Source organism: Zootoca vivipara, chromosome 5 (assembly GCF_965207765.1).
Source record: "Zootoca vivipara chromosome 5, rZooViv2.hap1.1, whole genome shotgun sequence".
In the NCBI taxonomy this organism is placed as follows: domain Eukaryota; kingdom Metazoa; phylum Chordata; class Lepidosauria; order Squamata; family Lacertidae; genus Zootoca; species Zootoca vivipara.
The window spans coordinates 80,966,174-80,979,561 of record NC_142588.1 but is presented as its reverse complement, the minus strand read 5'-3'; the positions used below and the strand labels follow the sequence as shown (position 1 = coordinate 80,979,561).

The 13,388-nt window shown below is 43.7% G+C and overlaps 1 protein-coding gene across 3 annotated transcripts in view; it reads right to left on the bottom strand.

Annotated features, from left to right (window-relative positions):
* Positions 1 to 13,388, bottom strand: part of SERPINI1 (serpin family I member 1) — an 86,456-nt gene that overhangs the window by 45,180 nt on the left and 27,888 nt on the right. Inside the window, exon 2 of one of the 3 annotated variants that reach the window (XM_088669171.1) lies at positions 6,322 to 6,395. The exons of the other annotated variants lie outside the window; for them this stretch is intronic. Within the exon in view, the coding sequence (XP_088525297.1) occupies positions 6,322 to 6,364 (43 nt within the window). The 5' untranslated portion in view covers positions 6,365 to 6,395. The remainder of the gene's footprint in view (positions 1 to 6,321; positions 6,396 to 13,388) is intronic. 3 annotated transcript variants of the gene reach the window in all.

Genomic DNA, 13,388 nt, shown 5'->3' with positions numbered 1-13,388 from the left:
GTATATAAGCAGATGGTTTGGGGGAAAGGGCATTCTTCTCTCCTTCTCCTTGATGACTATGAGCTGAATAAAGAGCATGAAATTCACTCTCGACTCCGAGTATATTTCAACAACTATGAACAGAAGACGAGAGGCAGGGGGCACAAAAATTTGGCCTTGCACAGGGCACCACTGAAATTTGGAAGACTGAAGTCCTCCCCTAGAACTAGATGCATAAATGGGCACCACCACTGAAAATGCCCTTTCTTGCATCCCTGCCTGCTTCACCTGAGGCACTCAGAGGAGGAGCCTACACCCATGACCCCAGCACAGAGGCAGATGTTTCTTCAGGTAACCAGATCTCAAGCTTTCTGGTTTTCTGAGAATGAAGACTGGGTGGTATCTGCCCAATAGTCAGCCCTCAGTGATTTCATCCTGACACGCAAAAACAGAAATCACTGGGGGAACTGGCAGTTAGGAGATGGGACAGTTAGCTAATTTTGCTTTGGAGGAAAGCAAACCCCACCCCACTGTGTGAAACCTGGGCACCTGCCCACCAGTTCACAGAGTGTTTACTACTGTTAGACTAATTCTTCTTCTTCTTTAGCTATCACTCGTAGCTGAGTAAGATTGTCTTCCATGAACACGGTCTTAACAGTGAGTCCGTAAGTGACTGGATCCACACATCCTTCCACAGTGGGGACAAGGGTTTCCGGGCAAGAGTTGATCATGGTGAGGGTTTGCCAAGCATGCCTTCCTCTTAGCACCCCAATGGGCCTCCCTCCCTCCTAAAAAAAAGCTCAACAACTTTGACCTGAACCCCAAAAAAGGGGATAGATCACTGCCAGTTTTTAACTCTGTGTGTAGTTTGCAGTCTCTTGGGAGTTGGCCACCCCTGGTTTAAAGCACTGTAAATTTAAACAGGGAAAACAGGTACTGTAGAGGGAAAATGGGGCTCCATGTCGCCACCTGGTGGCACAGTGTTATAAAAGGTAAATAAAAGGTAAATGACTCCTGGATGGTTAAGTCCAGTCAAAGGTGACTATGGGGTTGTGGTGCTCATCTCGCTTCAGGCCGAGGGAGCCGGCGTTTGTCCACAAACAGCTTTCTGGGTCATGTGGCCAGCATGATTAAACCGCTTCTGGCGCAACGGAACACTGTGATGGAAACCATAGTGCATGGAAACTCTGTTTACCATCCTGCCACAAAGGTACCGCACGTATTTATCTACTTGCACTGGTGTGCTTTTGAACTGCTAGGTTGGCAGGAACTGAGACAGAGCAACGGGAGCTCACCCCGTCATGCAGATTCAAATCCCCGCTCTTCTGATCGGTAAACCCAAGAGGCTTGGTGGTTTAGACCACAGCGCCACCCGCTCCCCGGCACAATGTTATATTGCACATGTAAAGGTAAAGGTAAAGGGACCCCTGACCATTAGGTCCAGTCGTGACCGACTCGGGGGTTGCGCGCTCATCTCGCATTATTGGCCGAGGGAGCCGGCGTATAGCTTCCAGGTCATGTGGCCAGCATGACAAAGCCGCTTCTGGCAAACCAGAGCAGCACATGGAAACGCCGTTTACCTTCCCGCTGTAGCGGTTCCTATTTATCTACTTGCATTTTGACGTGTTTTCGAACTGCTAGGTTGGCAGGAGCTGGGACCAAGCAACGGGAGCTCACCCCGTCACAGGGAATCGAACCGCCGACCTTCTGATCAGCAAGCCCTAGGCTCAGTGGTTTAACCACAGCGCCACCTGGGTCCCTTATATTGCACATACAACGCATATAAATTGCTTTTCCCCTACCAGTCTAGCTGAGTCCTGAATCATTTCCAGCCATTCTCTTTATCTCACACTATAAGCTTACTTTTAAACAATGGGGAAAATAATTCAAGCATTTAAAGCATAAATATGCTAATTTTGCATTTGCTGATTAAAGCATGAAGCTCTTCACAACTAAGACAGATGTCCCTGTGGCTTCCTGATGACATCGTTCTGCTGCTGCACTCTATGACTGAAATTAAATCTGCCCTTTTAGTGTATATAGGCAGAGGCAGAGCCTCAGCTGGTGTTGAATATGCAAGTTCTATCCATTTCTGTGCTTGTTCCAGGTAATGATCATGATTTTTGGAAGGTCTTATATTTATACATTCTAAGATTCCTTACTCAAGTTACTGTACCTTTGAAGCAGTTTTATTCACCCACCCTTATCCAGTCATAGAGTTGTAAAAGGTAAAAAGGTAAAGGACCCCGGGACGGTTAAGTCCAGTCAAAGGTGACTATGGGGTTGTGGTGCTCATCTCACTTTCAGGCTGAGGGAGATGCCATTTGTCCCCAGACAGCTTTTCAGGTCATGCGACCAGCATGACTAAACCGCTTCTGGAGCAATGGGACACTGTGACGGAAACCAGAGCGTATAGAAACACCAATTACCTTCCCGTCGCAGCAATACCTATTTATCTGCTTGCACTGGTGTGCTTTTGAACTGCTAGGTTGGCAGGAACTAGGACAGAGCAACGGGAGCTCACCCCATCGCAGGGATTCGAACCGCCTACCTTCTGATCGGCAAGCCAAAGATGCTCAGTGGTTTAGACCACAGCGCAATCTGCGTCCCCATTGGTGAAATGAAAAGTCCTCCATTTTGCCTCCTGAAGCTATGGATGACCCTCGTGGTCCGCTCCATAGAATTGTAGAGCTGGAAGGGACCACGAGGGTCATCCATAGCTTCAGGAGGCAAAATGGAGGACTCTTCATTTCACTGAGACTTTGATTCCCCAGCAATATCTTTTATTGCCTTTACATCCCACCTTTCCTCCACAGATCTCAAGATGGGGTACATGACTCTTCTTTTACACCCACAACAACCCTGTGAGGTTATTTTAGGCTGAGAGAAAGTCTCAGGCCGAAGGTCACCCAGTAGGCTTCATGGCCAAGTGGGGGCTTGAATTCCGGTCTCCCACATCCAGTCAGCTACTCTACCGCACTGCACCATTTTAGACTTTTTCCTCCTGCTACATTGGATTCATTCGCTTGTATTTTTTAAGGCTTATGGATTTAGTTGGTCTTAACAAGTTGGTTTTATGGATCACTGTGAACTACCCTGAGAATTTTGGATTGGATCAGAAATGCAGGCTGTAAGATTATTTAGAAATAGGTAATTAAGACCACGAGGCTTGCAAAATCAGATGAAAGGTTCATCTCTGTAGTTCATAGCCTTCCTTCCTTCCTACAGAGGCCAACTAGAAGTTTCTTGGAAGTGGTGTACAATCAAAAGCCCCGTTCTTCTGTCGATCTCCAGGAACAAGTATTTAGCTGGCATGCTACCTACGAACAAGGAGATCCCACAGAGCTATAATGGCCAATAGCCACTAAAAGACTTAATAATTTATCTAACCCAATTTTAAAGACAACTGAGCCAGTGGCCATTGCCCTGTCTTAAGGAAGTAAATTCCCTATGTTCAAATTATTCTTGGTATGAAGAAGTACTTTTGTGCATGCAATTTCTCTTATAATCATTACACTTTACAACCATAGGGAGGTGACACCGTTTATACTTCGTCCCCTTAGGTACCTAAATGTTTTGGTTTTTCTCCAGCTTTGACAGAAGACTGTTTTGGAGCTTATTCTTGGAGCAGCAGGGACTTCAAAACCCCTGTTCAGAGAACAGCAAATCTGTCTAAGCAAATAAAAATAGCAGCCAAAAATAGCACATTTTTGTGTGCCCAGACAGGTGTAGAAATTCACCTCCTTAGGTTGCTAGTTCACTAATAATAATAATAATAATAATAATAATAATAATAATGGTTCCCAAGTTCTTTTTGATGGTTTCTGAGGCACTATGGGGAAGTCTATTTCTTTCTTTCTTTCTTTCTTTCTTTCTTTCTTTCTTTCTTTCTCTCTTTCTCTTTCTCTCTCTCTCTCTCTCTCTCTCTCTCTCTCTCTCTCTCTCTCTCTCTCTCTCTCTCTCACACACACACACACACACACACTTTTCCTTCATTCCAATGCCTCAGAACCCATTGTATATAACCTGGGAACTGTCACCATCATATTTTTTAAAAAACAACATCAACCACTAGGAAGTTACACTTAGCTCAGCACTGGCAAGGTCGCTCAGGAACGCCAAGACCCTGTCAGCTAGCTGCCTTATTGCAAACTTGCCAAAGAGCATTTCAGGCATAAGAGATGGAATATATATATATATATATATATATATATATATATATATATATATATATTCCTTCCAGTAGCACCTTAGAGACCAACTAAGTTTGTCATTGGTATGAGCTTTCGTATGCATGTACACTTCTTCAGACACCATGCATGCACATGAAAGCTCATACTTGGTCTCTAAGGTGTTATTGGAAGGAATTTTTTTGTTTTGTTTTGATTACGGCAGACCAACACGGCTACCTACCTGTAAATGGAAATTTTAGTTAGTCGTCTGGTTTTATTCCTCTGAATTGTACTGGATTGTTGGTCATAATCATATTTGCATTGCATTCGTAGCACTGTATAGGTGAATCTTTTTTTACGTGGGGGCTATGTTCCAAACCCCTGTGTCCATACATGGAATTGCATAAAATGGGGAGCACCTTGGAGAGTCCTCCTGGCCCCTGAGGAGACCCAACTCACGGGTGCCACTGCTGCTTCCCTGCATATCAGCTGAGGAAGCCTCGCTACCCCCTCTGGCTTGTGGAGCCTCTCCTCAGAGTCTGAAGAGGATATCCTCTTCGGGCTCTGAGGAGGGTCTCCTCACAAGCCAGGAGGACTCTTCAGGGTGCTCCCCATTTCCGGGATCCGCTTTTGGGATCCCGGTACTGCGTGTGTGCCTGGTTACATGCAAATAGAGCACATGCAAATGGGGAGTTGCATGCATTCTAATTCCTTTGTACCCCACCCTTAAATCAAAATTTTAAAAAGTAAGGCACAAAAAACTGACGGAAATAGTGTCTATCTGTCTGTGTCTCTCTCTGTTTGTGCCGTAAGAAAACAAGTACTTAATTTGATGCCAGAAAGCTCAAGATTTGCACTGGGGAGAGCTTAGGAGTGATAGTTTTCCCCCTCTCCTTTCTGACCCCTTTCTGTAATACAGCTGAAGCTAGCCAGTTCCATAATGCTACAATTTTTCAAGGCCACGTGAGATTTGTCTTCATTCTTGACTTTGAAAGCTCAGCACAGTAAGAAAAATAAAATAAAAAGTTCTCTCTGCTCATGTAGCAATGGCAGCATGGCAGATAACAGCCTTGTTATGTTCACTTCAGTCAATATACAAGGCTAGAAAAGCAAACCACCCCAGAACGCATTCAGGAAAAAGGCTGAAGTGTGCAAACAAACTGGCAAAAGGACAGTCATGTTTGATGGGAGGGTGGGATGGGGAACAAGGCACAACGAAATGTGGAGCCTCGTCTGCAGTTCACAACCTAGCCCTGATTCCTGCACCCGCAAATCAAATTGCTGTCTAGGCTCCAAGGAAGAGATGATCCCACCTGCTTATGCCTGAGACATTAGATTTCCTTCTCTCTCCTTTTAAACCAGACTCTTGTTTCTGTGTGCCATAGCAGTAGGATTGAGCCTGGGACTCTCTGTAAGCAAAGCAGATGCGCTACCACTGAGCTTTGATGGAATACCGAGAACTGAATTTTCTGTTTACTGATGGATCATTCAATAGATAAAATGTTTTGGCGGCAGTACAAAAAGACACAAGCCCCATTTGCACATCACAGTACACCATAAACCATGGCTTACTGTGAAAAGAGCAGGGTGCTGATGCATGCTGCTGACATTGCTCCCATTTCACTCTGCCCTTCCAAGAGCAACAGTCCCCAAGCCTTGGCTTACCATGATGTGCAAACCAGCACTTATGGTTTGTTTCTCCCAAATAAACCACGGTATTTCTAGCTTACCAATCTTTTTTGCCCTGGTTTAGCCCGTAGATGTTAACAAAGCTATTCAAGCTCACGGCCTTGGAACCCGAGTCTTTATGACCATATGCCACAATTTTTTAGATTTGTTCTGCTTTCCTTAGTGATGTGCAGTTATATTCATATTTCAGCATGCATGAGTGCCAACAACAAAACTGCAGTGTTTTAACGCCAGCTGTTGATTCACCTAGATGCTTGCTTCCTAGAGCCAGGAAAACTTGAAGCCGATTTCCATTTTGTTTGCTGCATGATGTCCAATTTAGAAGGATAAATAAAACAACGGCAAGGATGTCATCCCAGAGACAATAAACAAGCAGCTCTTCATGCAAACTGTTAAGGCACATATATTATGAACTGCTTGAAAACAAAAAGACTGTGCTGTGCCTTTAATGTGAGCCAGGCCTGAACAATTAGTGACTCACCAAGGCAAACTGAGTTCACGTATGACAGCTCACCAGGTCTCATGATAGGTCCTGGTTTTTCTGTCCGCCTTGGTCTGAAAAAAATGGGGCAGGTCACATGACATGGTGAATTGTGCTCAGCTTGGTAGGTCACTACCTGAGAAGACCTGCAATTCTTGAACATACAATTCAAATCCTCAGGGAAGCATACCATACGTCATGGCCTGATGGCCTAATAGGAATAGAAACGGGGAAGAAACTCAATCCAGTTCACATTTAAAGATGAATCCACAATATTCACAATTTACGACACAACATGCTGTTCATCATTTAAAATGCATACTTCTCCAAATCTTGCAATGCATTTGTTCAGCCAAGTAATGTATCAAAAAATGCATATGATAAGGTAAAGTGTGCATTAAAAAATATGTCTTTGTGAAGATAACATATAGAAATGTGTTGTATCAGGGGAAACTGCTTTGCAAAATTTTCCACTAAAATGCTAATGAATTTTCATGAGGACCTTTAAAAACATCTTGCAGACTGATTTGGAAATGTGGAGAACTGAACTAAAGATTGGAAAAACAAGAAATGGAGATAAACTGAAATTGACATAATCACCCATCCCTGCAAGGGAAAAAGGGATAAAACTGAGCTGAAATGGGCAGGGTAATGTGAAATTATCAAGGAAAGTTTGAGGCTCTGCCTCCTAATGACATTTTGAAATGGGACTCGCCTCTACACTTACTCAGCCTTTTGGGAATCCTTGTAAACTATCTCCACCTTTTGACCCTTAAATTTTCCCTTCTATAACAGACAAACGAAGAATATCCTATCAGCAGCTAACACTTGACAAGTTTTATATTTATATTTTTAATAATCATATATAGGTAACACATATGTGCATATAATTTTAAGCATGGCATTTGGGAATAAGGGAGCAAGTCTATCTCTCAAGTGAATATCCAACAGAAATGAGCGTTTGCTGCTATTGGCCTGGAGAAAGAAAAACAACCAATGGAAATTGTGGGGTGGGGTGGGGGTGGGGGCGAGGAGAAACATATTGTTCTGGGTCACACAATAAAATTTCAGAGCTTAAATTTTAAGAAGTGCTGAGCTAGAGCATCTGGTTTTTTTTAAAAGGTCTTTTCCTCCATATTTAAATATAAATGTAAGTCCTTTAATATTTAATTGGGTTTGTTTTTGTTTTTTTATAAAAAAAAATCCAGGCTGTTTTATGCTGCCTAGGGCTACAATTAAATGGGTTTTTGCTGCTATCTTTTATTGTTCTTTGTTGAATTTAATTGTTATATATAATATTTTTAACATTTCTTTGCTTGTAAGCTGCCCTGGAAATAATGACTTTTGGGTGGCTATAATAATGTGGATGGGTGTGTGTGTGTGTGGCATAGCAGAGATTTATAAAGCTCTATGGCTGATGTGGACAGAGAAGAAAATGTTACTTGGTCTCTCAAAATACTGTAACTAGTTAATGGAGTAAAATTGATAGGCAGGAAATTCAGGATAAGTGAGGAATAGGGAACCTATGGTTCTCCAGGCATGATTAGATCCCTGCTCACATCAGCCCCAGCCAGCATGGCCAATGGTCAGGGATAATGGGAATTATAGTCCAAGAACATTGGGAAGTCTACAGATTCTCCATCACCAAATACACAAAAGGGCATATTTCACATCCTGCTACCACAGATATGGGGATTAACACCAGCTTCCTAGGATTAAAAGAAAGCAGTAAGGAGGGCAGTCTATCTTTGGTCATTTACATTGCCATTTTAAAATACAGTTACCACATTTGCAGTATGATTTTTGAGATGGAGCAATCAAAGCTGTATATTAGCATTGTAAATGTAACCTCACCAAAGGCTGAGGTTCTTCTTTTTTGAGCTTTCTCACTTCTTGGAATCTGGAAGTTGCATATTCTGTATTTTACTGTGAAATTTGGTATTTTGATGTTTACCTCCAGAAGCTGTTCCCCAGTTGCAATTTAATTAAAAGGGCAGTATCTAAGATTCACCATATGTGACTGCCATCTGTAATAGCTGCAGTTCAAGTCTAAGGGCGACATTACTGCATGTACTGAAGCGTAGTTTTATAAGCGATGAAAGCTGTCACTTATGGTGTAGAAATTGTTATTATGGCTCATGATATTAGCACATCAGTGGGCTATAAAAGCTATCATTGGTTTTATTTTAATAACACATTTAACAGCGGGGGGAGTGGGGGGATGAAGAGTTTCAATCCACAAACCAGACAGATACATAATAAGAAAAAACAATCCTGAAGATCCACATATATCCTTGGACTCAAAAATTAGGCTGAAAATTCCTTCCAATTATAAGCTACTGGGAGCATAGCAAACTTAAGGTCAGACATTTCAAATATTGTGTATTGAGAACATGTGCAAGAATTTGAACTTTGAAGAACTGTAGAATGAAACACCTAAGGGGATGTGGAATAAGGAAAAAACAAGGCCATGAACCCCATCTGAATTTCAGCTGGATTGACAACCTGTTAGATTCTTTATGAAAACAAAACACATGAAAATTGTTGTGTTTTTCAGCTGTTATGCTTTGAGCCACAACTTCAGAATTCAGTCTAATTTGCTGCAAAAGGGAGCTGATTTTTTTTTTTTATACAGGAGGTGGTTTTCTGGGGCAATGGGGTTGAGGTGGTCCATGTGTCACAAAAAGAGTGACTGGCAGACCAGGTAGACTTAATGAGAAGTTGGAGTTGTGTGATTGGTCACCCCAACTGACCACAGCTTGTGACGTCAGCCGGCACCAGCACCATGGTCAGATCCAACTCTATACATCTCATAAGAATATGGGGCTTTTGAGATTGCAGCTCTACCAAGCAGGAACAATGGTGGGTGGCATCTTCTTAAATGGGAGAGATTTATCCTTGTGAAATGGAGCAACAGTATGTATGCTCTGGATAGAATGGGGAGTTGGAGAAGTAGAAGAGAGAAACAACCCAAGGTGGATTTTCTACCCTATCCTGCAACCTGAAGAGCATAGGAGCAGGAAGCAAAAGTACCTAGATAGGTTTCTACCACGCTGTTCACTACACTTGCCATGGTTAGTGAATCACACTGCCCTTTGGTTAGGGAAGCCAGACCTCCTCCCAACTTTGAAGCTGCATAAGTGGCTGTCGTGGGCCAGGAGTCAGCTTCACCTGCGGAACAGCAGCCTGAAGCGGGAGAATGCGAAGTGACTCCCCTTGCAGCTGAGCAGTCTTCAAGAAAAAGAAGGCACTGATGAGAACCAGTGGGCTTCGACCTTCTTAAGCAGAGCTTCCAGCAGCAGTCAAGATGCCGACAATGATGCTTGTCGTTCCTGGCCCTAACTTGCAGCTTCCTTTTCATCTTGACCCTTGACCTCCTGACCACTGAGATTCCCTGACCACTGGATCATCTGACCACATGGATGGTTGTTTGCCCGACCGTAGGAATGGACCTGACTTTGGATGCTGCCTCTGCCTCTAGGTGAGTACATCTCAGAGTACATTCCCCTGAGCTCTGCCCATCTCAGAGTACATTCCCCTGAGCTCTGCCCATGGCTGCTCAGCAACGAGACTACGGCAGTGGCCAGGTGTCATCGTGGCAGTTTCGCGGCATCTCCCCAGCTCCAAAGTTTGGAGGCTGTGGGTTGTTGTTTGACATCTGTGTGACCAAAGCATCTCCCTGGAGAGCCATGGTTGCACAGTGCCAAGCGGGCAACCTCCTCCCCAAAGTTGTCAGGATGCCACTACCTGAAGCCATTTAGGGAACTTTCAGAGCAGTGGCAGCCAAGCAGATACTGTACATGTCCCCCCTCCCCTCCCTGGGCCTCTTCTCACAGAAAAGGCCATCTGGGAATGGACCATAGCTCAGTGACAGAGCATTTGCCTTGCATTCAGAAGGCTTCCATCCCTGGCATCTCCAGGTAGGTTCCATCCCTGGCATCTCCAGGTAGGGCTGAGAATTGTCACGTGCCTGAAACCCTTGGAGAGTCATCACCAGTCAGTGAAGACAATACTGAGCTTTGGCCTGATTCATTCTAAGCTGTTTCCTGTGTCCCTGTCCTGTTGGCCCTTCCCTTTGGGCAAGGCTGACAGGGAGGATATTAGGCACTGTTACTCAAAGCCATCTTCAAGTGGTGGCACTCAGTCAGGCATGCTTTTCTTGCCAGCTCTTCCAACTCAGGAACGTGAACTCAGCCCACAGATATTTCAACCTAGCATTGTAGCCCGCACAGATTTCTTACTGTTACTTTGATCTGGTATGCACGCATGACTGAATCATAAAGTAATTACAGCATTATTACACTTCCCCAGTGCTATTAAATCCTATTAACCATCTTTATGTGGTGCACCACACCATTTAATACTGGTAACTCCTGCTGCCGAGCATTTCAAAAAAAATGCTCACATAAGAGGAGGCACAGGAGACTTTAATTACCACCAGCGTTAGTCTGCTGGTAGCAGGAAAGCCTGTTAACTTTGAAATAGTTGCCGCGACCTTTGGAAGCAGAAATGAATCACCAGCGCTTAACGTCGAGGAAAAGCAATGCCTGGGGCTCAGAACTCTCTGAAAATAATGCCATATGTAGAAACTCTTTGCTGCGGTGGGGGAAATATACTTTGCACCTGCTTGGAGGCACTTCCAGCAATTCTTCATTTAATTGATACCCCGTCATTCTACCTCCCGTCAATGAACCCATGCCAGTGTATACAGGGAGTTTCCAGGGAATTTTTAAAGTATTTGGTATGTTCATGGACTGCACCAAATCTTAAGGGGGGAGCAGGGATTCTAGGAATGCATCCTGGTGAGTCCTAGCACAAATCAAGACCTGTGGAGTATGGTATAATGCATATTATGCAGGATGTGGCTCCTAGGCAGGGCAGCTAAAGTGATCGTCTTGAAAGCACTGCATGGGCTGCCAGTGAGCTACCAGGCTACGTTCAAGGTGTTAGCACTAATATATAAGGCCCTAACTGGCTTGACACCTAAAAGAGCACCTTCCCCAACAAACCATTTTGCATCCTACGATCATAGAATCACAGAACCTTTCAGCTGGAAGGGACCCAACTAGGGTTATCAAGTCCAACCCCCTGCAATGCAGGAATCTCAGCTACAGCATCCATGACAGGTGACTCTTCAACAGCAGTGTCCCCAACTTTAGTTCACCCCAGGCATCTAACCTCTGCTTAAAAACCTCCATGGAAGGAGAGTCCATCGTCTTCCAAGGAGGTCCGTTCCACTGCCAAACAGCTCTTACTGTCAGAAAGTTTTTTCCCCTGAATGTTTAGTCAGAATTTCCTTTTTTTGTAACTTGAAGCCATTGGTTTGAGTCCTCCCCTCCAGAGCAGGAGTAAATTAGCATGTTCCCTCTTCCATGTGACAGCCCTTGAGATATTTGAGGATGGTTGTCTGAAGATCAGCAGGTGATAACTTGTTGGTGCTGCTGTCACCACTAGGGAAAGTCTGGCTAACATTGATCCAATCCAACGTCTGAAGGGTCACAGGTTAGCCATCCTTGTTCGACACATGAAGTAAAATGCTTGGTCTAGAGAAAATTATCAACATCCTCCACCCCCCCCACAAAGAATCCCTTGGTGAGAGCTGTCCCCCCCCCCAAAAAAATGCCAATGGTTCTCTATTTTCATAAACAAGGCTAAAAATCCAAGGCTAAAAATCACATCCAGGAAGATATTAAATGAAATTCTTTTCAGATAACACATTCCTCACAAAACACTGGAGTTCTGCTGCTTCAAAGAGTGGCAAAACATAAATGCCTTTTTTGTAGTGACAAGTTTACCTTGTTCCTAAACAACATCATTTTGCTTCCAAAGAATTCGGCAGAATGGTAACTATGTACGTCTGCTAGGTTCAGCAAAGTTACATTTCATTTATGATTACGCAGATGACAATCAGCCCTAGGAGCCAAAACCCTAGTGACAGAGTACCCATCGATTGCCCAGGCTAGGGGCTCTATAACGAGGAGGAAAGCCACAGAATATCAGCTTTTTAGGAGTGGAATAAGATGTCACGTTTCACTAGGTTAGGAATGCCAATATATCATTATCAAGGATTTGTTTTAAACTCGCAGCAGTTGCTTCTCCAATGTTTTTCAGTGTTATAGCCAATTATAGCACGTGAGATGAAAAACTGCAGTAGCAGTCAGTTGTGAGCTCCCAGTCAGGCTGTAATTACTCTTGGAAGAGAGGATATGAATCAACAGACAGTCACGGTAGCCAGAACAACAGCCAGCCAGCCCCCGAAAATGGAGCTATTCAAAATGGAGCTACATTGACTCTGAAACACATAATCAACAGGCCGACAAAGACCCAGCCATTCTCGGCAGCTTATGTGTTGGCGATGATTCTCAACCTCAATAAGTAGTGCTGGCAACGGGGCGCTAAAGCTCAAACCCATTCAAGGTAATGGAGATGTCCTGGCAGGAGCTGTCCACAAATGCCATCAACAACTGGGGGGTTTCAAGGCCCCTACTTTGTGGGTGCTCTTTTGGCAGAGACGCTCTAACTCTGAAAGACTATAACAGCTATCGACGCAACCACAGTTGCCAAGTTCTGATGGATGCCAACGAAAAAGACCGACTCACAAAGCTATTTTTGAAGCCTTCTGCCTAATAGGACGAAACAACAAAAGAAAGGTTTGAACAAATACATTCCCGGAGAATAACTGGATTACATTACCTGTTTCTAGGTGTATTCATTCTATTTATTTAGTTTTTTGATGAATGGGCAGCGGTTAGAAAATGCTAGCACTGAGAATAGAAGTTACTGGGTACTATTCAACCATTTGTTATTTTATCTGTCATTTATTTTTTAAATTTGTATACCACCCTATACCCACAGGTCGCAGGGTGGTTCACAACATAAAATCACAATATAAAAACACAAAAAACATAATAAAAAGAACAACCAGGTTTTAGTCAGATGTATTGAAATCAATGGACTTCACAGTCACGCTCATTAGTTTCCATGAGTCTTCTCACAGAAGGTTATCTATCCCATTTAGACCCTGTTTGTACGTCGTGTTTAGCTAAACCAGGGCTTAGTACTAACTT